The sequence below is a fragment of the Prionailurus viverrinus genome, chromosome D4, assembly GCF_022837055.1.
Source record: "Prionailurus viverrinus isolate Anna chromosome D4, UM_Priviv_1.0, whole genome shotgun sequence".
NCBI classification, from domain to species: domain Eukaryota; kingdom Metazoa; phylum Chordata; class Mammalia; order Carnivora; family Felidae; genus Prionailurus; species Prionailurus viverrinus.
This window is the reverse complement of record NC_062573.1, coordinates 30,869,542-30,897,208: the sequence shown is the minus strand read 5'-3', so window position 1 is coordinate 30,897,208 and position 27,667 is coordinate 30,869,542. Positions and strand designations below refer to the sequence as shown.

General features: G+C 37.9%; 1 protein-coding gene across 6 annotated transcripts in view; it reads left to right on the top strand.

The window, feature by feature from the left end:
- UNC13B (unc-13 homolog B) overlaps positions 1-27,667 on the top strand; it is a 234,723-nt gene that overhangs the window by 89,528 nt on the left and 117,528 nt on the right. For all 6 annotated transcript variants that reach the window (XR_007146242.1, XM_047829522.1, XM_047829521.1 and 3 more), the window contains exon 7: positions 9,854-9,911. Coding sequence is in view for 5 of the 6 variants with exons in the window: in XM_047829522.1 (XP_047685478.1) it covers positions 9,854-9,911 (58 nt within the window). In the remaining variant the exon portion in view is untranslated. The remainder of the gene's footprint in view (positions 1-9,853; positions 9,912-27,667) is intronic.

Genomic DNA, 27,667 nt, shown 5'->3' with positions numbered 1-27,667 from the left:
TTTTAATTCCAGTGTGATTAACATACAGCATTATGTTAGCCTCAGGGGTACAATATAGTGATTGAACAATTCTGTGTATTACTCAGTTTTCATCACGATAAATGTACATCTTAATCCCCTTCACCTAGTTCACCCCCCTCACCTCCCCCTCTGGTAACCACCCATTTTCTATATTTAAGAGTCTGTTTTTTTTTTGTTGTTGTTATTTGTTTTGGTCTCTTGTTGTTTGTTTCTTAAATTCCACATATGATTGAAATTATATGGTATTTGTCTTTGACTTATTTCACTTAGCATTATACTCTGTAGCTCCATCCATGTTGTTCCAAATGACAAGATTTCATTCTTTTTTGTGGCTAATTAACGTTGCAATGTAAATATATACCACATTTTCTTTATCCATTCATCAATAATGGACACTTAGGTTACTTCCATAATTTGGCTGTTGTCAATAATGTTGCTATAAACGTAGGAGTGCATATATCCTTTTGAATTAGTGTGTTCGCACTCTTTGGGTGAATACCGAGTAGTGAAATTACTGGGTCATATGGTAGTTCTGTTTTTAGCTTTTTGGAGAGCCTCTATACTGTATTCCACAGTGGTTATACCAGTTTGCATTCTCACCAACAGTGCACAAGGGTTTCTTTTTCTCTACATCATCACCAACCCTTTTGTGTCTTGTCTTTTTGGTTTTAGCCATTCTGACAGGTGTGAGGTGATATCTCATTGTGGTTTTGATTTGCATTTCCTTGATGATGCTCAAGTGATGTTGAGTATTTTTTCATGTGTCTGTTGGCCATCTTTATATTGTCTTTTTCATTTGTTTTTGAACTTTATTTTTATTTTTAATTTATTGTCAAGTTAGCTAACATGTAGTGTAGTCTTGGCTTCAGGAGTAGATTCCCATGATTCATCTCTTTCCTACAGCACCCAGTGCTCATCCCAACAAGTGTCCTCCTCAATGCCCATCACCCATTTTCCCCAACCCTCCATCCCTATCAACTCTCAGTTCTCTGTATTTAAGAGTCTCCTATGGTTTGCCTCCCTCTCTGTTTGTAACTTATTTTTCCTTCCCTTCCCCTATGGTCTTCTGTCAAGTTTCTCAAATTCCACATCTGAGTAAATTTGTATGATATTTGTCTTTCTTTGACTGACTTATTTCACTTAGCATAATGCCCTCCAGTTCCATCCATGTTGTTGTAATGGCAAGATTTCATTCTTTTTCATTGGCGAGTGGTATTCTATACCACGTCTTCTTTATCCATTTATCAATTGATGGGCATTTGGGCTCTTCCATAATTTGGCTGTTGTTGATAGTGCTGATATAAACATTGGGGTACATGTGCCCCCATGAATCAGCACTCCTCTTTCCTTTGGGTAAATTCCTAGTAGTGCTATTGCTGGGTCATAGGCTAATCCTATTTTTAATTTTTTGAGGAACTTTCATATTGTTCTCCAGAGTGGCCGCACCAGTTTGCATTTCCACCAACAGTGTAAGAGGGTTCCCCTTTCTCCACATCTTCTGCTTTTGGATGAAAAGTTTTGAATATATCTGTTAAGTCCATCTGGTCCAATGTGTCGTTTGGAACCATTGTTTCCTTATTGATCTTCTGCCTAGATGATATGTCCATTGATGTAAGTGGACTTTTAAAGTCCCCTACAATGATGGTATTATTATCCATACATTTATTTATGTTTGTGATTAACTGATTTATATATTTGGGTGTTTCCATGTTGGGGGCATAAACATTTACAATTGTTAGCTCTTGTTGATGGATAGTCCCCTTAATTACAATAGAATGCCCTTCTTCTTCTCTTATTATAGTCTTTGGTTTAAAATCTAGTTTGTCCCAATCAAAATTGCACCAGCATTCTTCTCGAAACTAGAACAAGCAATCCTAAAATTCATATGGAACCACAAAAGGCCCCGAATAGCCAAAGGAATTTTGAAGAAGAAGACCAAAGCAGGAGGCATCACAATCCCAGACTTTAGCCTCTACTACAAAGCTGTCATCATCAAGACAGCATGGTATTGGCACAAAAACAGACACATAGACCAATGGAATAGAATAGAAACCCCAGAACTAGACCCACAAACGTATGGCCAACTCATCTTTGACAAAGCAGGAAAGAACATCCAATGGAAAAAAGACAGCCTCTTTAACAAATGGTGCTGGGAGAACTGGACAGCAACATGCAGAAAGTTGAAACTAGACCACTTTCTCACACCATTCACAAAAATAAACTCAAAATGGATAAAGGACCTAAATGTGAGACAGGAAACCATCAAAACCTTAGAGGAGAAAGCAGGAAAAGACCTCTCTGACCTCAGCCGTAGCAATCTCTTACTCGACACATCCCCAAAGGCAAGGGAATTAAAAGCAAAAGTGAATTACTGGGACCTTATGAAGATAAAAAGCTTCTGCACAGCAAAGGAAACAACCAACAAAACTAAAAGGCAACCAACGGAATGGGAAAAGATATTCGCAAATGACATATCGGACAAAGGGCTAGTATCCAAAATCTATAAAGAGCTCACCAAACTCCACACCCGAAAAACAAATAACCCAGTGAAGAAATGGGCAGAAAACATGAATAGACACTTCTCTAAAGAAGACATCCGGATGGCCAACAGGCACATGAAAAGATGTTCAGCGTCGCTCCTTATCAGGGAAATACAAATCAAAACCACACTCAGGTATCACTTCACGCCAGTCAGAGTGGCCAAAATGAACAAATCAGGAGACTATAGATGCTGGAGAGGATGTGGAGAAACGGGAACCCTCTTGCACTGTTGGTGGGAATGCAAATTGGTGCAGCCGCTCTGGAAAGCACTGTGGAGGTTCCTCAAAAAATTAAAAATAGACCTACCCTATGACCCAGCAATAGCACTGCTAGGAATTTATCCAAGGGATACAGGAGCACTGATGCATAGGGCCACTTGTACCCCAATGTTTATAGCAGCACTCTCAACAATAGCCAAATTGTGGAAAGAGCCTAAATGTCCATCAACTGATGAATGGATAAAGAAATTGTGGTTTATATACACAATGGAATATTACGTGGCAATGAGAAAAAATGAAATATGGCCTTTTGTAGCAACGTGGATGGAACTGGAGAGTGTGATGCTAAGTGAAATAAGCCATACAGAGAAAGACAGATACCATATGGTTTCACTCTTATGTGGATCCTGAGAAACTGAACAGGAACCCATGGGGGAGGGGAAGGAAAAAAAAAAAAAAAAGAGGTTAGAATGGGAGAGAGCCAAAGCATAAGAGACTGTTAAAAACTGAGAACAAACTGAGGGTTGATGGGCGGTGGGAGGGAGTAGAGGGTGGGTGATGGGTATTGAGGAGGGCACCTTTTGGGATGAGCACTGGGTGTTGTATGGAAACCAATTTGTCAATAAATTTCATAAAAATAAAAAAAATAAAAAAAAAATAAAATCTAGTTTGTCTGATACAAGTATGGCTACTCTGGCTTTCTTTAGACAGCCATTAGCATGATAGATGGTTTTCTATCCCCTCATTTTTTTTTAACTTTTAATTTTCTTAAAAAATTAATTTATTTTTTAATTTACATCCAAGTTAGCATATAGTGCAACAGTGATTTCAGGAGTAGATTCCTTAATGCACCTTACCTATTTAGCCCATCCCCCTTCCCACAACCTCTCCAGCAACCTTCTGTTTGTTCTCTATATTTAAGAGTCTCTTGGGACGCCTGGGTGGCTCAGTTTGTTAAGCATCCAGCTTGAGCTCAGGTCATGATCTCATGGTTCGTGATTTTGAGCCTGCATCAGGTTCTGTGCTGAGAGCTCAGAGCCTGGAGCCTGCTTTGGATTTTGTGTCTCCCTTTCTCTCTGCCCCTCCCCCACTCGGTCTCTCTCTGTTTTTCAAAAATGAATAAATGTTAAAAAAAAAAAAAGTCTCACGTTTTGTCTCCCTCCCTGTTTTTATATTATTTTTACTTCCCTTCCCTTATGCTCATGTTTTGTATCTTAAATTCCTCATATGAGTGAAATCATATCATATTTGTGTTTCTCTGACTAATTTCGCTTAGCGTAATACCCTCTAGTTCCATCCACGTAGTTGCAAATGGCAAGATTTTATTCTTTTTAACCACCAGGTAGTATTCCATTGTGTGTGTGTATATATATATATATATATATATACACACACACACACACACACACACACACACACACACACCACATCTTCTTTATCCATTCATGCGTCAACCATCCCCTCACTTTCAATCTGCAGGTGTCCTCAGGTCTAAAATGAATCTCTTGTAGGCAGCCTATAGATGGATCTTGTTTTTATATCCATTTTCATACCCTGTGTCTTTTGACTGGGGCATTTAGTCCATTTACATTCAGAGTGGTTATTGAAAGATGGGGTTTAGTGTCATTGTGTTATTGGTAGATTCTTGCTTGTGGTGATGTCTCTGGTTCTTTGTAGTCTTTGCTGCTTTCCACTCCCAGAGCCTCCCTTAGGATCTCCTGCAGGGCTGGTTTAGTGGTCATGACCTCCTTTAGTTTTTGTTTGTCTGGAAAAGCCTTTATCTTTCCTTCTATTCTGAATGACAGTCTTGCTGGATAAAGGATTCTTGACTGCATATTTTTCCTATTCAGCACGTTGAATATTTCCTGCCACTCCCTTCTGGCCTGCCAAATTTCAGTGGACAGGTCTGCTACTACCTTTATGTATCTACTCTTGTTGGTTAAGGCCCCTTTGTCCCTAGCTACTTTCAGGATTCTCTTTATCTCTGCATTTTGCCAGTTTCACTATTATATGTCATGGTATTGACCTGTTTTTGTTGATTTTGAAGGGAGTTCTCTTTGCCTCCTGAACTTGGATGTCTGTTTCCTTCCCCAGATTAGGGAAGTTCTCAGTTGTAATTTGTTCAAATAAACCTTCTGCCCCTTTCTCTGTCTCTTCTTTTTCTGGAACTCCTATGATATGGATATTATTTTGTTTCATTGAATCACTTAGGTCTCTAAGTCTCCCCTTGTGGACTAGTAATTTATTTTCCCTCTTTTTTTCAGCTTCATCATTTTCCATAATTTCATCTTCCATTTCATCTATTCCTCCTCTGCTTCTTCCATCCATGTCACTGCATCTAGTTTATTTTGCATCTCATTTACAACATTTCTTAATTCATCATTATGACTATTTCTTAGGTCTTTGATCTCTGCAGCAATTAGATTCTCTTCTGTCTTCTATGCTATTTTCAAGCCCAGCTATTAGTCTTATGACTATTATTCTAAATTCTTGTTCAGATATATCTGTTTTGAGCAATTCTCTGGCTGTCATTTCTTCCTGGAATTTCTTTTGAGGAGAATTCTTCCATTTAATCATTTTGGCTAGGTTTCTGTCTTTTATGTGTTTTAACAGTTTGTTGTGTGTCCTGCACCTGTAAGTACTACAATATTAAAAAGCTTTGGTTCCAAGAAAGTTGCACACTCCTGAAAACTCTGATGTTTAGCCCCTAAGGCTGTTTGCAAAGTAGAAACTAGCTTTCTCCATATTTTTCATTCCCTAGTCTGTGGTCCAGAGTGGTTTTTCTCTTGTCCAAATACAATACTACAGTTCCACAGCCTCTCTTTTTCTTCCTTTTGTCACTTTGCAGAAGGGGTTCCCCCCACTCTGTTCCTATGCTGCCGGTTTTCTCTCTCCAAATTAGCAAACATGCACCTCAGTCCCACTAAGCTGTCTTCCTCCACCTGAGTCTGTTCTCCAGGGAGGGTCCAAGTCAGGCCTGGGGGCTCCACTCAGCTACTATATGTCATCTTTGGAGAAATGTCTGTTGGTACTTTTTCCCCAGTTTTTAATTGATTTTTTTTTTTTTTTTGGTGTTGAGGTGTAGAAGTTCTTTGTATGTTTTACATACTCACCTCTTACTGAATACATCATTTGCAAATATCTTCTCTTATTCAATAGGTTCATTTTGTTTTGTTGATTCTTTCCTTTGCTGTGTAGAAGCTTTTTATTATTTTTATTTTTTAAAAATATTATTTTTTTAAAATAAGCTCTTCGAACTCATGACCTCAGGGTCAAGAGTTGCATGCTCTAGCAACTGAGCCAGCCAGGTGCCCCAGAAGCTTTTTATTTTGGTGTAGTCCTAATAGCTTATTTTTTCAGCAACTGTTAATAGTTGTACTAGTTTAGAGATTCTCTTAGATTTTTCTATGTAACCAGTTTTGACATCTTTGAATAATAATACTTTTTAATCACTTTCTAATTCTTTATTTTTTAAAGCGTTTGAAATTTTATACATATTTTTATTAACAGTTTATTTTTTACAGGAGTTGTAGATTTATGGATATACTGAACATATAATACAGGGAGTTTTCTTATCACCTCTTCTCCACCCCCTCCCTGAAGTTTCCTGTTATTAACACATACATTAGTATGGTACATTTGTTACAATTAATGAACCAATTCTGATATGTTGTTATAAACTTAAAAGTTAGTTTTATTTATATTTATTAACTAAAAATAACATGAAAAAGCCACATTTTTTCCAGGTTTGCTTAGTTTTTACCTCAATGCCTTTTCTGTTTCAAGAGCCCATCCAGGACACTGTGTTAAATTCAATTATCATGTCTCCTTAGGCTGCTCTTGTCTGGGTCATTTTCTCAGACTTTGCTTGTTTTTGATGCTCCCTTATTTTAAAAAGTTTATTGCATAAAGCATCCAGTGTAGTATTTTTTTTTAAGTTTATTTATATTGAGAGAGAGCATGTGTGTAAGTGGGGAGGGGCGGGGGGGGGGAGAGAATCCCAAGCAGTTTCCGCGCTGTCCTGGTAGAACCTAATATAGGTCTCAATCTCATGAACTGTGAGATCATGACCTGAGCTCAAGTCAGGAGTTGGATGGTTAACCTATTGATCCACCCAGCTGCTCTCAGTATAATTTTTAATAGTTGTAGTGAAAGTGGGGAGCCTTGTCTTTTTCCTGACCATAAGGGGAATACTTCTTAAGTCCTGAAGTATGATGTTTGCCCTAAAGTTTGATAGGTACTTTATCAGATTGAGATAATTCTATGTTTTTATTGTCTATGAATTTTTGTCATGAAAAATAAGTCTTTTCTGCATCCATTAGACCACAAATTTTTCTTTAATCTGTTTATCATGGTGAATTATTGTAGTGAATTAATAGGTTTTCAGATATTGAACCGCCCTTGCATTTAAAGCCTACCTGGTCATGATGTATGGCCATTTATATACCAACATACATGCATATGCACATATGTACATACATATTTACATATAAATTTACAACAGTTACATATTATGGATAAAAAACATGTGATGGATTTGGCTTAGTAATCTCTTTAGAATTTTTCCATGTATATTCATAACGAGATTGGATATAATTTTCTAGAACTGTATTTTTTTTTTTAAATTCTGCCCCCAACATGGGGCTCAAACTCATGGCCCCCAGATGAAGAGTTGCATGCTCTACTGACTGAGTCAGCCAGGTGCCCCTCTGGTTTTTGTTTTGTTTTTGTACATAGGTATGATAGATTTTTCCTTAGTTCTCTTAATATTATTGTTAAGTAGACTTCATGCCCAGCCTAGAGCGCATCATGGGACCTAAACTCACTGCTCTGAGATCAAGACCTGAGCTAATACCAAAACTCAGGCACTCAATTGACTGAGCTACCCAGGGGCCCAGTCTCTTAATGTTATTATTAAAAAAAAAATTTTTTTTAATGTTTGTTTATTTTTGAGAGAGCGAGTGAGAGTGAGCAGGGAAGGGGCAGAGACAGGGGGAGACACAGAATCTGAAGCAGGCTCCAGGCTCTGAGCTGTCTGGTACAGAGCCCAATGTGGGGCTCAAGATAAGGAACTGTGAGATCATGACATGAGTTGAAGTCGGGTACTTAACTGACTGAGCCACTGAGGCACCCCATATTATTATTATTTGAAAGTTTATTTTGAGAGAGTATGTGCTTGTGAGTGGGGGAGGGGCAGAGAGGGAGAGAGAGAATCCCAGGCAGGCTCTGTGCTGTCAGTGCAGAGTCTGATGCAGGACTTGATCTCACAAACTGTAAGATCATGACCTGCACCAAAATCAAAAGTCCACTGCTTAACCAAATGAGCCATTTAGGTGCCCCCTTAATATTATTAATTAAGCTTTAGTTGGTCTTTATCTTTCTGCTTTGGGCTTGGAGGAGATTCCTGAAATAGGTCTTTTGAAAATATCTACTCTCCCCTCTTAGATCTCAGTTCTTCTAGTTTAATATTAAAAGCTTTAGAATGTGATTAGAATTCAGTTGGTAGATCATGAGACTCTTAATCCCAGGGTTGTGAATTCAAGGCCCATGTTGGGCATGGAGCCTTCTTAAAAAAAATGAAAAATTAAAATTACAGAATTTTCTTACTGTTAGATCTATATACTGCCTACCAAATCATCATCATTTGTAGTGGTTCTTATTTATAAGCAAGTCCCCTTGTTACTTTGGAGTGGTGGGTTGCTTAACCTTCAAGAATTTGTGAGCATTTTTATGATTGGCAGTTTTACTATTACTATTAAATTGTTTAAGTTGTGCTTGACTTCTGATTATTCCCTATTGGAAGCAATAATGGCAGTGTCTCCCTCTGATATTTGTATCATAGTTTATTGCTTATAAAATACTTTCATATAATAGTATATTTATGTACAAAAAGTGTTTTGTATTTTGGATCCAACTACTTGAAATGCCCTTTACCACTAATACTTCTATGTAAGTTGCTGTAAACTTTTGTCTGGATTATTGCAGACAAAATTAGTCTTTGCCTCTTGTTCCCTATGGTTTACCTCACACAGCAGCCCGAAGGATTTTTAGAGTGTAATCAAGTCCTATCCCTCTTGTGTTTAAAATTATAAGTGGCTTCCCAACACATTAAAGTCCAAACTCCTTACCATATTACACAAACTTTATCAAGACTTTCATACATGAGGGTTACTCAAGAAATACCTGTTGAATGAATGACTCATATGTTGGCAATGTTAGAGAGCTCTGTCTTGCCCAGTACGTCAGAGCATAGTAATTAGTAGCAGAGTCAGGATGAGAACTTCAGATGTTCTATTTGCAAATTGTTGGACCAAATTATATCTTTTGAATCGAATCCTCCAGTAGGCTCTGAAGCAAACTATTCTGTTTTTCAGACTATATACCTGTGTTAACTTGTTTATGCCTTTCTCTCCTTGTTTTGCCTTTACAAACCCTGCCCATCCTCAAGACTTGCATTTAGTTCTCCCTTTTATAGAACCTTTTTTTTTTTTTTTTTAATGACTTCAGTACTCTGTTTTTTCTGATTGTGATGGTGGTGTTGGCTTGGGGAAGCTAGAATGTAAGTGGGAAGGGGACTCTAGTGGGTATTAGGTGTTGCTTTACATGCTGAAATATGTAATTCCACTTTCCACATGACCTTGTGAGGGAAAAAACACGTTTTTAAAGATGAGAAAACTCAGTTTCAGAGAGGTTTTCAGTTCTCTCACCCAAATGGGGAAATCTGTACATTAGCCATAAGCCCTCTAAGGCTTCTAAACTAAGCCTTCTACAGCTGCTTGGCAGAGCATGTGCATACCCAGGTGTCCGAGGTCAGAGCAGCCTTCTGCTATCCTGCTTTAGCCTGTTATATTGGACCAGTCGCATATTTCATAGTCTGGTCTGTATGTCAGGATCACATGGGGAAATCAGGATGATCTGTTTCTGTTCAATAAAAATTTGACTTTAGTCAAATGCTAAACTTTTTTAGATGTAGCTGCGATTGTTTTTGTTCATTTGTTTGTTTGTTTTGATTTTTTTTCCTGCTTTACTTGGGCCTCTTACCTGTTTTTTTTCTTTCTCCTTTCTGCTTCTAGTATTATATTCAAGAAGAAAGCCAGAGGAAGCCATTACCCACTGCTGCCGCCCAGTGTTGTAAGTGAGAAACTTGTCTCTGAATCTCCTTAATCACAGCTGTCAGTTCTCCAAACATGGATTTTTTTTTTTTTTTTTTAATTGGGGAGGGTGGAGAAGTGATGTGTGTAAACAGAAGATATTCTGGAAGCACACATATTCAGGCCTATATCTTCAATGGTTATCTGACCATTGGCTTTAGGAAGAGTCCTTTTTTTTTCTTATTTTTTATTTTTTATTTTTATTTTTTATTATTTTTTCAACGTTTATTTATTTTTGGGACAGAGAGAGAGCATGAACGGGGGAGGGGCAGAGAGAGAGGGAGACACAGAATCGGAAACAGGCTCCAGGCTCTGAGCCATCAGCCCAGAGCCTGACGCGGGGCTCGAACTCACGGACCGTGAGATCGTGACCTGGCTGAAGTCGGACGCTTAACCGACTGTGCCACCCAGGCGCCCCAGGAAGAGTCCTTTTGATTATGTGTGGCTATAGGCAGGGCAGTGGTGCTCATCTTTTATCTCCATTTGCAAGCTTTTACCCCTGGAGGAATGATTTTTCCCATTTTGTCTCCTTTATCTGTTACTGTTCTTTGAAGCTCAGTTTAAATGTCATCACCCCTGGGAATTCTTCTTGCCATTTCCTCCTTCCCCCATGTCTTGCTTAGGTGTCTCACCTCTCCTTTCGGAGTACTCTGTGCACACATCCATCATATAACCCATTATATACTGTAATTTATGTTTATTTCTTTGACAACACACGTTTTTTTTTTGACAACACGGTTTTTAAAGGCATAGACATTATTCTATTTTATATTCCTAGCCTCTTTCTCCATACCTGATACATAGTATAGTAAACCTCAATAAAGTTTGATAAACAATTGAATGAGAGAACTTGTCATTTCTCTTGAGATTAATTTACCCAGACTACAAAGATTCATTCTTGAAATGAGACCTGCATTGGCTACCTTTTCAGTTTCTCTCAAAATAGCTTGAGGAAACACTAAAGGACTGACTTGGAGTCTATTCTCTTTCAGTTTTCAACCTCTGGGGTGTGTGTGTGTGTGTGTGTGTGTGTGTGTGTGTGTGTGTGTGTTGTGCTTCTTTTGTGTTACTGTAGTTTTTTTCTGAACCAGATGCCAAACTCTTAACAACTCCTGGTTGAAAGCAGTGGTTATAGTAATATTTCTAATAAGAAAAACCATACTAAGTAACATATTTTGAGGTCTTAGAGTATGCTAGATGCTGCTATAAAAGCTAAAATGTACTAACTTATTTAATCTTCACAATAACCCTAAGACATAGGTTTTTACTGTTGTCCCATTTCAGATTAGGAATTATGTACCCAAAAATACACATATTTTCTGAATCATTTGGATATAATCTTCAGACTTCATGACATATCAGCATTGTATCTTCTTAGAGCTAAGACAGTCTATATAACCAGAATACCATGATTAGAATCAAGAAATTTAACACTCACACAATAATATTATCTAATATATAGTGCAAATTAAGAATTCCCCTGTTGTCCCCCAAATATTTTTATAGCTGTTCCCCGCCCCCCCCCACACACTGTATGATCCAGTCAAAAATCACACATTTTATTTGGTTGTCCTGATTCTTTAATATCCATTAATAATCATAAAAAATAATTTTTTGCCTTTTTGGTTGTTTATATTACTGGTATTTTTTTTCCAATTAGAAAATCATTTGATTCACCAGTTGAATTTTTGAAAGTTTATCCTAAGTAATTGAGAAGGAGACAAAGATTTGTGTACAAAAATATTGATTATGAAATTATTTAAATAACAAAACTTGAAAATGACTATAGTTAAACAGTAAATGATCATAAGATTGAATATTATGCATTTATTTAAAATTATGCTTTGAATAATAAAAAGGACATTTTAATGGAAGTTTAAGTTAAAAAGTATATAAAATTGGGGTGTCTGGATGACTCAGATGGAACAACATGTGACTCTTGATCTTGGAGTTGTGAGTTCAAGTCCCATGTTGGGTGTAGAAGTGACTTGAAAATAAAATCTAAAAAAAACAGTATATAAAACTTTGTGTGTATGTGTAATTTAAGGCTTCTTGCTTTGGATTGAATTGCACATTACCAAAATTCATACATTGAAGCCCTAGCTCCTGTATGACTCTCTTTGGAGATTGAGCCTCTGAGGTGATAAAGATTAATGAGATCATAAGAATGAGGCCCTAATCTGATAGAGTCTGTACCCTTATAAGAGAAAAGGGCAACAGAGCTCTCTGTGTGAGGACATAAGAAGCTGGCTATCTGCTAGCTGGGAAGAGAACCTTCACTAGGAATCAAATCATCTGGCACCTTGATCTTGGACTTCCCAACCTCCAAAACTGTAATACAAATTTCTGTTAAGTCTACCCATTCTATGGTATTTTGTTACGGCAGCCTGAGCAGGTTAATAGAGATATTGGTTCCTAGAGGTGGGGTGCTGCTGTAAACAAATACCTAAAAATGAAGAAGTGGCTTTGGAACTGGGTGATGGTAAAACCTGGAAGAATTTTCCAGTGCTTACTAGAAAAAGGCAAGATTGCTGTGAAGGGACTGTTGGCAGAAATAAGGATATCGAAGGCCATTCTGGAGTAGTCTCAGATGGAAGTAAGGAACAGTTTATTGGAAACTGGAAGAAAGGCAATCCTGGTTACAAACTGGCAATAAACTTGGCTAAATTGTTGTGTTTGTGAAAGATAAAAATTTGTAAGGGGATTTCTAAGCAAAGTATTGAAGATGTGGCTTGGGTCTTGCTTACTGCCTATAGTAAAATGAGAGAGGAGAGAGTTGAATTGAAGAAGGAATTGTTAAGTAAAAAGGAACCATAATTTAGTTCCTTAGCCAATTTGTATTGTAAAAAATGAGAAAGTTTGTTTTGAAGAGAACAATAAAGAGATCGTGGGTTTGGTCTATGGATTAACCAGCAAACTCAGCAGAATCTAGAAGTAGAAATGGGATATCAGCAGAGACACTGCCAGTTTCAACTAACTGGGACGAAGAAAGAGGGAGGCAGTGAAGACTGTTAGACTTCTTGGATTCTACAGGATCAGACCATGGTGTTGTTTGGCTGTGAACATGTGCTTTTTCTTGAGGAAAGGGAAGAATGACCTGGAAGGTGATTGATTCAGAGATTATCAGGGCTGCCACTCTCAGCACAGGCCCAAAGGGCAATTAATGCTGTTTCCTTCTGTTTCAGAGGGATAGAGCAATGCAGAAAGCCAGGGGGCAGGGCTATCCTTTAGAGCTGTGGAGATGCTGCCACCCCAGTGGGATGTCAAAACAAAGAGAATTATTCTACAGCCTTAAGATCTAATATAATTTGCCTTGCTAGGTTTTGGACTTACTTGGGATCCATTACCTTTTCCATCTTTCCTTTTTCTTTCTTGTAGAATGGGAATCTCTCTTATGCATGCCCACCATTGTATTTTGGGAACACAGAACTTGTTTGGTTTCACAGGTTCATAGCTGGAGAGGAGTTTTGCCTCAGGATGAATCATACGTGGAGTCTCATTCGTATCTACTTAGTTGATGTTTACGTGGTACTTTGGACTTTGGACTTTAGACTTTAGAGTTGGAGTTAAGACTTGTGGGGCTGATGGGATGGAAAAAATGTATTTTGCATGCAATAGAGACATGAATTTGGGGGGGTCAGAGGTGGAATGCTGTGGGCTGAATTGTGTTCCTCCAGTGTGATTGTATTTGGAGATAGAACATGTGAGAAGATGTTAAATGAAGTCATTGGGGGGCCTTAATCTAATAGGGCTGGTGCCCTTTTAAAAAGAGGAAGAGACACCAGAGCTCTCTCTGCTATGTGAGGACACAGAAAGAAGGTGGCCATTTGCAAGGTAGGAGAGGTCTCACTAGAAATCAAACCCTCCAGAACCCTGATCTTTGACTTTTCAGCCTCCAGAAACTGTGAGAAAATAAGTTTCTACTGTTTAAGCACCTAGTTTATGACATTTTGTTATGGCAGCCCAAGCAGATTAATACATGTATATAAATGTATTTATACAATTAGAGTGAAAATATCTGGAAATAGAAGCACCAGAATATTAATCAAATTTGTTTCTGATATGGGGAATTGTCTTTTTTTTTTTTATTCTTCTAGTTTTAATGTAAAAGAAATCAGTGTGTAGTTCCAAATGAAATCCTAGCAGGGATTATTTTGAAGGATTATGTTGAAGGATTCAAAAACTTAACTATAAATATGGTACTATTTTTTTTCTTCTTCTTTTAATTTAGTATAATTAACACACAGTATTATGTTAGTTTCAGGTATACAGTATAGTGATTCAGCAATCCTTTATATTACTCAGTGCTCATCATGATAAGTGTATTCTTAATGTCCTTTACTTGTTTCACCTCTTTCCCTACCTCCACCCCTCTGGTAACCACCAGTTTGTCCTCTGCATTTAAGAATCTGTTTTTTGTTTGTCTCTTTTTCTTGGTTCATTTTGTTTTTTAAATTCCATATATGAGCAAAATCATATGGCATTTGTCTTTCTCTGACTGACTTATTTCACTCAGCATTATATCCTCTAGATCCATCCATGTTAATGCAAATGGCAAGATTTCATTCCTTTTTATGACTAATATCCCATTATGTTTGTGTACCACATCTTCTTTATTCATCTATGGGATTATGACTTTAAAAAAATTTTTTTAATGTTTATTTTTGAGAAAGAGAGAGGGAGGGAGGGAGGGTGGGGCAGAGAGAGAGGAAGACACAGAATCTGAAGCGGGCTGTAGGCTCTGAGCTGTCAGCGCAGAGCCCGACTTGGGGCTCGAACTCGTGAACCTTGAGGTCATGACCTGAGCTGAAGTCGGATGCTTAACTGACTGAGCCACACAGCCACCCCTGGGATTATGACTTTTTAATCCCCTTTTGCACCTTACATTTTCTAAGTATATTTAACGATGTACCACCATTTTTTTTTTTTTTTTTTTTTTAAGTAATCACTGCACCCAGTGTGGGGTTTGAACTCATGACCCTGAGATCAGGAGACACATACTCTGACTGAGCTAGCCAGGTGCCTCCAACAATGTACTACTTTTAATAGGTAAGATTTATTAAGAGTAATGGAATAATTGAGTAATTGTTCTAGATCTGGGTTTGCTTCTATCTCTCTGAGTGACTTTAGAAGTCTTTTTACTGTCTACTTCAGTTTCTTGATGTATAGAAGGGGAGAGTTGGTCTAAATGGTCTCTAGGTTTCTTTTAGCTGTTGTATCATATGACCCTATAACTTCCTAGTCCTGAGATGCCTTCACATGGATGGTCCTGCACTACCCTTTCTTTCAGGGTCAGTTATCTGCAGTTACTTTTGAGATGTCTTCAGAATATTTTCAGAAATGACTGCTCCTCTAAAGGAGCCTTTAGTCTTCACTTTGATTTGAAGGTTTCTCTGTCCCAATTATTTGGATCTACTCTTAAAAGTGATAGAATTATTTAGAACTATTGGGGTAAACTATATACTTCCCAGTGTTTTCTTTGGGGGCAAACCTTTCTGATGGTGAATTTAATATCCAGTAATAACATTCTTCTCTCACTTTTATCTTAGGATGTTTTAGTCTCCTTTGGTAACTGTGATATATGATATATTAGAAGGTAATTATTATATACCTATGTTTTTTATCCCATCTATTATTGCCAGTTCAAGCAACTAGGCTGTCTTGTGCCCATTACTTCAGGGACAGATATGGAAGGCAAAGAGCAGAATAAATGGTCTTCTTGGCTTTAGTTTCCTAAAAGCTAGAAAGAATATTCTGGAGAATGTGCAAAATGTTTTAGATGAATATTATAGGAGGAAGGAGAGCTTCACTCTAGTCTGCCTATTTCTGACTAAGGAAAGATTTCCTTGATTTGAGTGACAGGAGAGAGATGCAAGGAAAATGAAAGATAGTCACCAGAGTAGGCATATTGGGACTTCGTCTTACATTCTGGGTTAGAGTTCTGGTTAACAGTAGGACCCCAAAGAGGGAATGGCTTGGGGCGCTTGGCTGACTCAGTTGGTGGAACATGTGACTCTTGATCTCAGGGTCATGAGTTCAAGCCCCCAAGTTGGGCATAGAGCTTACATGAACAAAACAAACAAAAAAGGAAATGGCTCGGTGCTGTGTCTAGGCAGATGGGCCATCATGGAGATTTTTGTGTTCAAGTAAGTTGCACATGCTGTGAATGAATCCTAGGCTCTCTAGAAGTAGCAAAGTGGGACTCTGGTCCTAGTGGAGCCACTTGGGCAGGATTAAGAGAAGTCTTAGAAGTGTTCTCTGTGGGGGTGCCTGGGTGGCTTAGTCTGTTAAGCATCTGACTTCAGCTCAGGTCATGATCTCATGGCTCGTGGGTGTGAGCCCCAAGTCAGGCTCTCTGTTGACAGCTCAGAGCCTAGATCCTGCTTCAGATTTTGTCTCCCTCTCTCTGTACCTCCCCTGCTTGCACTCTTTCTCTCTCAAAAAATAAACAAACATTAAAAAAATTTAAAAAAAAAAGTGTTCTCTGTGTACCAATGATCAAGAACTAGAGAAGATCTAGGATATTTCAGTGAATGCCAGTATACAAAGACATATCTGTGCCATAAGCAGTTACTTAACTGCAGTGTCTTATTTTCACACTAAGTCAGTTGTTAGGATTGGTGGCAGACACCCTCAGATGCATGTTTTTTGCATGCTTGAACCTCCTGCTTACTTTTGCAGATCTTATGTACATGGCAGCTTTTTCATATTTGAGTAATTTTTGTTCGATTTATTGAGATATTCTGAGGCTGTGCAATTTGGTCTGCATATTAGATACAAATCTCATGTGCAACAAATGGTATAATGTGAATATTTACCTTAGCCACAGGGCTAAACATAATAGGAAGTTGGTGTGGAGAGAGAAACTGGTTTATTCCTTCTCCAAATGTGTTTAAATTTTCTGTGATATTCAAACTTCATTCTTTAGTAAGGATATTTCTACCTATGTCTTGTCAAAGAATGAAGCAGCACACCATGTTGTCACACAAAACAGTTTTAGGACTACTAAGTTCTACAACTTTCTGCTATTTTCAATTTTTATACATGTCTGGCTGTTACAATCCCCGCCCCCCTCCCCGCTATATTATCAATGATGGTATTGCTGGCTGCAATTGAGAAGTGAATCAAAAAGTGATTTAGTATCTGGCAAGGATTTGATGAGATGATTACTCACATACTCTGCTAGGGTGTCTAAATTAGCACAACCTTTCTAACTCAGTAATTTTACTTCTAGGAGATATTCAAGGAAAGTAACTTGATGCAAAGGAACATTTATGTTTAGATTTTAATTATAGTGGAGAAAAAATGCAAAAATATTGGAAGAATGGATAATTGTGGCATCTCCATGTAATGGAGTACTATGCTTTTAAATAGTTTAAGATACAGCAGACATTTATGTGAATAAGTTTTAAAAAGGAGGATTCTTAGGTAATTAAATAATATCTCAATTATCTAAAAAATTGTTTACACATAAACATAGGAAAAAAACTTCCAAGGAAATACAGCTCTGATAGTGGCTCTGAGTGGTAGGAATATAGGAAAGTTTTATTTTTGTTGTTATCTTTTTTGTACTTGAGGATTTTCTCCAAATGCATTTGGTGTATGATAATTACGGAAACAATAAGTATTAAAAATGGTCCCAGGCCTGACAATGTGGAGGCAAGTCATGTAGATTTACTTTTTCAGTTTGGATTTGAGACTCTGTTGAACAATAGTTGGTTGTTGAGGTTGACACATTTTAGTTTAATAATACCAGTGATTTCTTGATTGAGAGTGCTAAGTGGTTCTTAAAGTTTCAATGTCTCTTTTATTGGTGATATCCCTAAGGTCTCTCCTAATCAGTTACTATATCTGAAATAAAAAGGGTTTGGGGTCTATTATTTTTATTTGTACTAGGACCTTGAAGATGGCTTGAAGTTTTGAGATATAGCCCGCCATTGGTGTTTCAGAGATTTCTCTGATTGTCTGTGAAGGGTGTGTTTCACTGGTCTTGTTACAGTATTTATTATAAATAGTGACATATCATATTATAAACCAAAATTCCCTGGGAATGAATCAGTCTTTTAAATTAGTAAAATAGGGCATAACTCAACATATTGTTTAAATTTTTCTTAAAGTATGATTCAGAAGAGTTGGGTGTGAGTCACGTCCATAAATACCAGTGACCAAACATTGAGAAGTATTGTCAGTTAATACACAGGTTGGCTACCAAGTGGTGACATCTTACTTGACTACCACTAACTGCAAAAGGATTTTTTTTTTACCAACATATCCAAAAGAGACAGGTTTGTATAAAATGACTTACCCTTCAACTTTTTGTTATATTTGCTGGTCTATCATGCTGATATTATTGATTCTTTGACAGGAAGCTAGAGGTGTTCAGTGTTTCCCACTACTGTTAAGCCATCATGTCTGACATGCATATATCTACTCTGTACTACATTCACATAATCCTCTTATATACCCCTATTGTTCTCGGTTTCCATCTAAAATTGTCTACTGCCATGCTATGGCTTTTTTTCTAATATTCTATCTTTTGAGGGAGGCAGAGAAATGGGCCATTCTATACATGTAACCAGTTATTCCCCATCTGGAAGATTAGATTCCTGTGCACTGTACAGATGATAGTATAATTCCTTGACCAAAATCAACCAAACACAAAACTCTGAGCAGATACTGCCAATACTGCTCTTAATCCTATTTCTCCACCTACCATAAACAAGACTAACTTTAAGTTTATGGGGTATTATGGTTGCCTCCTGATAGGGGCCAGGACTTGTTTTCCTAGTCAGGAGATGGTGGATTCTAGTAACCAGGAAATTTTATCTGTTTCTGATTAAGAATCCCTTTCTTCCATTTTGGACCCACCCCATGCCAGAAGGAGTGGACCCAATTGGCAAGTACATATTGCATCAAGGTATGATCATATAGACTATGAGACTACCACTCCAGCATTTTATTTATTTATTTTTAAATGTTTATTTTATATTTTTGAGAGAGAGAGAGAGAGGCAGAAAGAGAGGGAGAGCAAGAATCCCAAGCAGGCTCTGTGCTGTCAGCACAGAGCCCGACATGGGGCTTGATCTCACAAACCATGAGATCACGACCTGAGCTGAAAACAAGAGTCAGATGCTTAACTGACTAACCCACCCAGGTGCCCCATCACCCCCAGTATTTTATACCAGAGGACACCAACTTGAGAGGACTTGGCATTTCCTGACCATCAGAGCTAACCACTTTGCACAGCTCTAGATAAAAAGGAAGTTTGGCTGGCATCAGATCCTGTGGCCTATTCTCCAGTAATTTTCTTTCCTGTATTACTATTTCCAGATGAGGATAGCCACCATGCTGATAGCCCCTGCCTATCAGGAGACCCAATTCTTAGAGAACTTTGTGGCTTCACAGTCTGAACTAGGGCTAGCATCTTTGTAGGAGTATATACTGGATGAATCCATTTTCCAACAGTGTCTTGAAGAGATCCAGAATCCCTCACTGTAACTTTTGAAGCGACAGAAAACACCGTGTCCTCTATATCCTTTTGCAGTCAGTGCTATGTTGCTGTTGCATGGCAGTCACCTTCAAAACATTCTATGATCTACTAGGACTTTTGATAGCCTTCTTAAACAGTTCCCTGCCCTGAAATTGGGTAATAGGTACCCAAGATAGTCCTGGGAGACCTGAGAAATTACTGAACTCTTGTATCCCAGGTTCCTCAGGGACACTGTCACCTTGGATTTAATTACAAATATGTCCACTCCTCAAAGCCATAATACTTACACTATCATTTAAATTCAAGTCCTGTTGGGGCGCCTGGGTGGCGCAGTCGGTTAAGCGGCCGACTTCAGCCAGGTCACGATCTCGCGGTCCGTGAGTTCGAGCCCCGCGTCGGGCTCTGGGCTGATGGCTCAGAGCCTGGAGCCTGTTTCCGATTCTGTGTCTCCCTCTCTCTCTGCCCCTCCCCCATTCATGCTCTGTCTCTCTCTGTCCCAAAAATAAATAAACGTTGAAAAAAAAATTAAAAAAAAAAATAAATTCAAGTCCTGTTAAGTGGGCTATGTAGTCCCTGTACCAGCTGGCTTTTAGCTCTATCCATTGTAGTGCAACCTCATAAAAGAGATGTTCTAGCTCCTTAACTTTCCTAGTCACTTTTTGTCTTAATGTGGCTTTAAGTACATGACATGAATTTTGAGGGTTCTGTTCAATGCCCTCAATGTCAAAATTTGGTCTCATTAAAAGTTGTGCAGTGTATTGCTTTCCTTGTTATAAATCTTGGTGGCCACTTTGCATGGTATTGTGAAGAAAGCAGACCAGAGTTTTTTTTATTTTTGTATTTTTTTGTTCAGGTCTTCCTAGCATTTATCTTCTTTTGTGTCACTTCTTAGGGAGCGGGTGAACTGGGGATAAAACCTTGGTCCGTTTGTCTCTTAAGGCCCATGTTCTTTTTACTCTACCACCCTTTGATGGCAAAAATCTCATAGGATATAATTTGTTCAGAAAAATGTGCTTTTCTTATTTGCCTTTTGCCTTTTGTGTTATTTTTAAATTAATTCACTTATTAAATAGAAAACATACATAATGGCACACAAACTTTAAAATATTAAAGAGAATACAGTAGAAGGTCTTTCTTCTATTTCTATACCCAGATACTTGGGTCCTCTCCTCAGAAGCAGTCATCATTAGCAGTTTCTTATTAATCATTTGAGAGGTTTTACACTTGTCCAAACATATGTGTATATATATCAGAGATACCTTTTGATTATTTTTTCCATCCTTTGAATTGGTCTTAGAGTACCATATATTACAGTGAAATATTCACAGCTGATTATAGTTCAGATTTGACTACCCCTTCATCAGTGTCCCTTTTGGGTTCTTACTATGTTTTAAAAATTTATTGAAGCCATAGGGAATAGATTATTTCTTGAGTTGCTTCCCATGGCAAAGGTCTGTTTCCCTGAAATTCTGGCCTTGAATACACTAGGAATGTTTCCTCTGTCCTCATTCACCCTGCTAGATTGAATTTCACACATTTGTTACTGAGTTAAGAAATTCTGGCAGTTTATATCCAGATAATGTGTTAGAATTCAAAAGTTGTGAGGGAAACTTTGTGGTTATTTTGCAGGGTGTTGCGAAGAATTGTCATTCCCCTGCCCCAACATACTAAATTAGTCCCCTTTTTAGTTTAAACTTTAAAAAAAAAAAAAACCAACAAAACCTTAGACATGCATGTAACATCTTCACTGTAAAAATCTTTGATTAAGAAACGTATACTATAGAAAGTGATAGTTGTCTGTAATGCTCCCTCTCCAGTCTACTCCAAGATAACTACTTTTCATAGTTTGGTGTATACTCTTCCAACATCTCTTTTTCTTTTTTTCTTTTTCTTTTTCTTTTTCTTTTTCTTTTTCTTTTTCTTTTTCTTTTTCTTTTTCTTCTTCTTCTTCTTCTTCTTCTTCTTCTTCTTCTTTTTCTTTTTCTTTTTCTTTTTCTTTTTCTTTTCTTTATATGTTTGTTTATTTTGAAAAAGAGTGTGTGTGAGTTGTGGGGCACAGAAAGAAAGGGAGGCAGAATCCCAAGCAGTTTCCATGAGGTCCGCAGGGAGCCAGACACAGGGCTTGATCTCAGGAACCATGAGATCATGACCTGAGCCGAAATCAAGAGTCAGACGCTAAACTGACTCAGCCACTCAGGCGCTCCTACTCTTGCAATATCTTAATTTTGTTTTGTTTTGTTTTAATACGTTTGTTTATTTTGACAGAGAGAGCGAGAGAGAGAGAGAGGGCGCACAAGCAGAGGAGGGGCAGAGAGCAAAGGAAAGAGAGAGAATCCCAAGCAGGCTCTATGCTGTCAGCACAGAGCTTGACATAGGGCTCAAACTCACAAACCCTGAGATCATAACCTGAGCCTAAATCAACAGTTGGTTCTTAACCAACTGAACCACCATGTGCCCTTTAATTTTTCTTTTTTTTTTTTTTTAATTTTTTTCAACGTTTTTTATTTATTTTTGGGACAGAGAGAGACAGAGCATGAACGGGGGAGGGGCAGAGAGAGAGGGAGACACAGAATCGGAAACAGGCTCCAGGCTCTGAGCCATCAGCCCAGAGCCTGACGCGGGGCTCGAACTCACGGACCGCGAGATCGTGACCTGGCTGAAGTCGGTCGCTTAACCGACTGCACCACCCAGGCGCCCCTAATTTTTCTTTTTAAAAAATAAGTTAAATTTTTAAAAATGTTTATCTTGAGAGAGATAGACAATGCGAGCAGGGGAGGGATAGAGAGAGGGAGACACAATATCTGAAGCATACTCCAGGTTCTGAGCTGTCAGCACAGAGCACGATGTGGGGCTCGAACTTAAAAACTGTGGGATCATGACCTGAGCCGAAGTGGGACACTTAACCACTGAGCCACCCAGGAGCCCCCAAATATAAGTTAAATTTTAATTTTGGAGTATTTGAATATGTGAAAGAATGCTTGTAACATATTTGAGTTTTGGAGAGGAATAATGGAAATAATACCCATGAGCCCACCACCCATCATTATCTTTTAGTAGAGTTTAGTGTAGTGTACTCTAAATGTTTTCTTAGACTTACCTTTGCTTTCTAAGTGATAGGATTTTTTCCCCCACTAGACTGGTGAATTGCAGGAGTAAGGACTTAGTCTGTTCAGCCATATCTCACTGTCTGATATGTCAGGTCCCAAAGAGTGAAGCCTGGTTTTTGGCCTCTGAGAGACCTCAGCCCATCTGGATTTTTAGGGAAAGGCTTTTCTGGAGAAAAAGCAAGAAAAATGATTATTATTGAAAAAGAGTGTAATTTGCAGTGTTTGTTGGGAGTATTCTTTTTCTTTGGGTCGAAAATTTACTCTCTTCAGAGTGTGTCGATTTCCTAGGATGATTCTGTAATTAAGACTGATTTAGACTCATAATCAGGTAACTGATATGTGATAATTGGCAATAACTAAACCCTTGTCAACCGTATTGTAAGGTAATTTGTAAGCATTAAAGTGTTCATGTTTATTCTTAGTAGACATAAAGACTTTTTAGCAGATACCAGACAGCATGAGAATTGTAATACCTCTCTTAACTTTTCTTGTGAAACTTGGAAATTCCAGGCAAGCATTACAGAAAAGAAACTCAGAGCTTCTGCATACAAGTTTATCTATTGTATCTTTTTGTTTCTTCCTCCCCAAAGGCTTCTGTATTTTCTTGGAGTATTCTTGTTTTTAATGAGTAGATACATAGACCAGAGAATATATTGTGAGGTTCAAGGAAGAAGGGCAGGAGGATTAATGGGAGGATGGAAAAGGAATCAGAAGATCTAGCTCATAACCTGCATACCGATCAGAAGATGACAAATACACAAATGCAGTGACTTGAGTATGTTACTTGTTGTGGTGATCCTCAGGTGTATAGCAGTACCCTGGAAATAGAGGGGAAAGTTCTCGGGTGACAGAAAAATAAGCAAATAGTTAAGAATACCATAAAGTTTGTTCAAGAAGTCTTTCCAGAGAGATGAGTTTAAAGATGATATTTAAGGGGCTAATTAAAATGTGTTGATTGGAAGGAAAGATTATTCATAGTAGGATAAATGAAAAGTATGGGGAGAGGATTAAAAAGATGGCAAATTATATGCTGACCATATTGGTCTAGAGAGAGTAGAGTGATACCAAAGTTCTACTTGCTACCCTGCAGAAGGAAATGAGTCCCTCTGTTGTTTTCTTCAAAAAGTGAAGATATACAGAGCTGGACTAGTTTGGCAGATTCACTTCTTTGAGAACCCTTTCGTCAGGAACCTGGTGTGTCTTGGCACCTATTATGTTGTCTCCTTTCTAATTTGTTAAAGGGTTGAAAGCTTTGTGCCACTTAAAATTTTGGTGGCTTATGACTGAAGACCTATTACTATGAGCAATGGAAGCAGAAGAGCAAATGCTACATCCCTAATTACTTCCATTTATCTAGAACACATGCCCTTCAGGAAAATAGGATTGCTTGACTAGCTGGCCTCTATCCTGAAGAATCTCCCACCTCATCAATTTCCTCTATTTTCCCATTCTCATTTCTAAAATCCCAGAAGGCAGAGATCTTTCTTTGCCATCTTTCTCCCACCATTTACCACTTTTATTTGAGTCTCCTATTCTGGCTCTTGCATTAAAGTATCCTAATCATGTTGGTGTTCTCTAGATAGCTGATTCTTGGTTACCTTGAACCTAGGAGCCCTTCCTTCCACTTTCATGTTTTAAAGGAACCACATGCATAAATTTCATTTTTGTATCAAAAGATGCAGGGTATACTATGAAAAACAAATTTTTTTCCTCAACCCTGTCCTTTAGCTATTCAGTTTCTGCCTCAAGGCAGCCACTATTGCCATTTGTTGTGGATTTCTCTAGAGAGAGTTTGTACATTCACAAGAGTTTATACATTTATACTTAAAGCCCCGCTCACAAAAGGTAGTATGCTTTGCATAGTGTTAACATACCTTGCTTTTTTTCACTTCATATATTTAATATATACTACATGTATGGAACCAGTTCCTATTAATGGACATTTTAAAAATGAAGGTGAAATTAATTTATAAAATTAACCATTTTGTAGTGTATAATTCAGTGACATTTAGTATATTCACAGTGTTATGTAATCATCACCTCTATATAATTCCAAAACATTTTCATCAGCCCTAAAGGAGACACTGTATTCATTAAGCAGTCAGTTGCCCTTCTTCCCCCAACCCCCAGTTGCTGGCAGTCGCTAATCTACTTTCTGCCTTTATGGATTTACCTATTTTGGATATTTCATATAAATGGAATCATACAATATGTGACCTTTTATGACTGCCCTCTTCAGTTAGCATAATACTTTCAAAGTTCATCTATGTTGTAGCATGTATCAGGATATCCTTCCTTTTTTTTGTTTTTTATTTTTATTTATTTTGAAATTTGATTCAAATAATCATGACCTCTGCACGAGGATGACACGTAAATTTGTGAAGTGCTCCATATTTTTAAAATTTGGGGGCGCCGGGGTGGTTCAGTCAGTTAAGTGACCGGCTCTTGATTTCGGCTCAGGTCCCAAGATCAGGTCTCTTGATTTCACAGTTCGTGGGACTGAATCTTGCATCAGGCTCTGTGCTGACAGTGTGGAGCCTGCTTGGGATTCTCTCTTTACCCTTCCCCAACTCACTCACACTCTTAAAATAAATAAATAAACATTTAAAAAATTGATTCCAGTGTAATTAACATTAGCTATATGAGCTTCAGGTGTACAATATAGTGATCCAACAATCCTATACATTACTCGGTTTCCATCGCAATAAGTGTACTCCTAGTCCCCTTCACCTATTTCACCCATCCTCCTCAACCCCCACCTCTCCTCTGGTAGCCACTAGTTCTCTTAAGAGTCTTTTTTGTTTTGTTTGTCTCCTTTTTTTCTTTGTTAGGATATCCTTACTTTTTAAGGTGGAATAATACTGCATTGTATGTGTATACCACATTTTGTTTATTCATTCATCAGTTGATGGACATTAGGTTGTTTCTAGCTTTTGGCTGTTAATAGTAGAGCTGCTGTGAATGATTGTTACAAGTATTTGTTTGAATATATTTGTTGTGAATATATACCTAGGATTGGAATTGCTATTAAAGGACATTTAAGTTGCTTCTGATATTGGCTGTTACAGTGCTAAAGTTGATATTTTACATGTATAATTTTTTAATGTTCATTTTTGAGAGAGAGAGTGCATGAGCAGGGGAGGAACAGAGTGGCGATGGGGGGCGGGGCAGAGGATTCACAGTGGGCTGACAGCAGAGAGCCCAACGTGGGACTTGAACTCATGAATAGAGCCAAAGTTCAAGGCTCAACCGAATGAGCCACCCAGGCACCCCATGTATAATTTTATACATGTATGTGTATTGGATGATAGCCAGTAGTGGAATTACTGAGTGAAAGCATCGAGCATTTAACAATACATACAACATTTTGGAATATTTTACAAAACTGTCTTCTATAGAGGCTGTGCTATTTTCACCCCTACTAGCAAAGTATGAGACTGCTTTTTCCTCCCTTGGCCTTTAGGTACAGCCAGCCTCTTACAAATCATATTCCAGAGAGCACAGTGAAAACAGCCATAGGTGATAGTTCTTGTGCCTTGATTGACTCAGAATCTCCTTCCTGCTTAGCCTGTCTCTCCCTATCTACCATCCTGGTTCTTTTATTTCTGACTTCCTATTTTGGCTCTTAATAAGCGGGCCCCCCTCTTTGTTTGGTGTGCTGTTCAAACTTCCTTCTCTGGGTTATCAACTTGGCTTTCTGCTTATATTTTAATTTTGGACAATTTCTTTCAGTTTATTTTCAATAGTAATACCTTGGAAGTAGAGAGGAAAGTGTTGAGGTGGCTGAGAAGAAGCAAATGGTTAAGAATGGTGTTTAGTTTGTTCAGGAAGGTTGTTCAGAAGAGATGAGTTCAGAAATGACTTTTGAAGAAGCTAATTGGAATGTATTGATTGAAAAGAAAGATATTCATAGTAGGATAAAAGAAAATTGTGAAGGGAGGATTCCTTCCTGGCCTCATTCCTGGCCAGTAACTGGCTGGAACATCCTCCCTGGGTAGCGGGAGTAAAGGATGAGTCACTTCACAGTTTTGCAACCTTTAGTCCAGGACTAGGACTCTCAGAGTCAGGAAAATATGTTGGTTATAGACTCCACAGAGTATACAGAGAGTCTTATTTTAATAGTAGGGCAGTGCAGTGAGTCTAGGACAGTGAGTCTAGTAAGAGTGGGTGCTGAGTTTTACACTGTACATGTGGTATCTGTATAAGCAGTTGATACTAATGATTATAGGTGTTGGCAAACTAACAAAGAAAAGAGAGAAATTGTAACAATATGGTTTGGCTGATAAAAATAATGTTAATTGTAGTCTTCTGACTCCTTTATTTTTATCTTATCTTTTTCCAGAAAGAATTTGTGGTGGCTAATTGCAGTCATTAACATCAACTTATTATCATTTCTGTTCAATTACTGTGGCATGCAATTATGTATGTTAAAAATGTCAGATTAATGTATTAAAGTTTCATTTGAGGGGCACCTGGCTGGCTTAGGTGGTAGAGCATGTGACTCTTGATCTCAGGGTTGTGAATTTGAGCTCCATGTTGGATGTAGAGATTACTTAAAAAATAAATCTTTAAAAAAAAAAAAAGTTTCATTTGATTACAGTACTTAAGTGCCTAACCTGGTCACAGTACTTGTTGTATATATACAACAGTCTGTAACTCTGTAAAAATATGGTCATCTTATGGTTTTTTTTATTATTGATTTCATTGGTTCAGAGTGGTAAGAATGAATTTGATCGGCTAAACAGGATTAACAGAAATATTGTAGAGATCAACAATTGTTACAGTTATTCATTGCACAAACAAGTATTGGACACCTTTTCCTCATGCTAAGAACCATGCTAGGCACTGGGGATACAGAGATGAAAGTCCTTGACCTTAGTGAGCTCAAGTCCAGAGAGGAAAATATATTTACTACCATGTAATTAAGTGAAAGTGGAGGAATACAACTTAACCCAATTTTGGGTGGTTGGGAGAGGCTTCCCAGAGGAAATGATACCTAAATTGAAAAGAATTTAAAAGTCAACAAAAGTCCGTAGGTTCACTCTTTGCATTGTGTGTTCTATGGGTTTTGGCAAATGTATAACGACACATATTCACCCTAATAATATGACACAGAATAGTTTCCCTTTCCTGAAATTT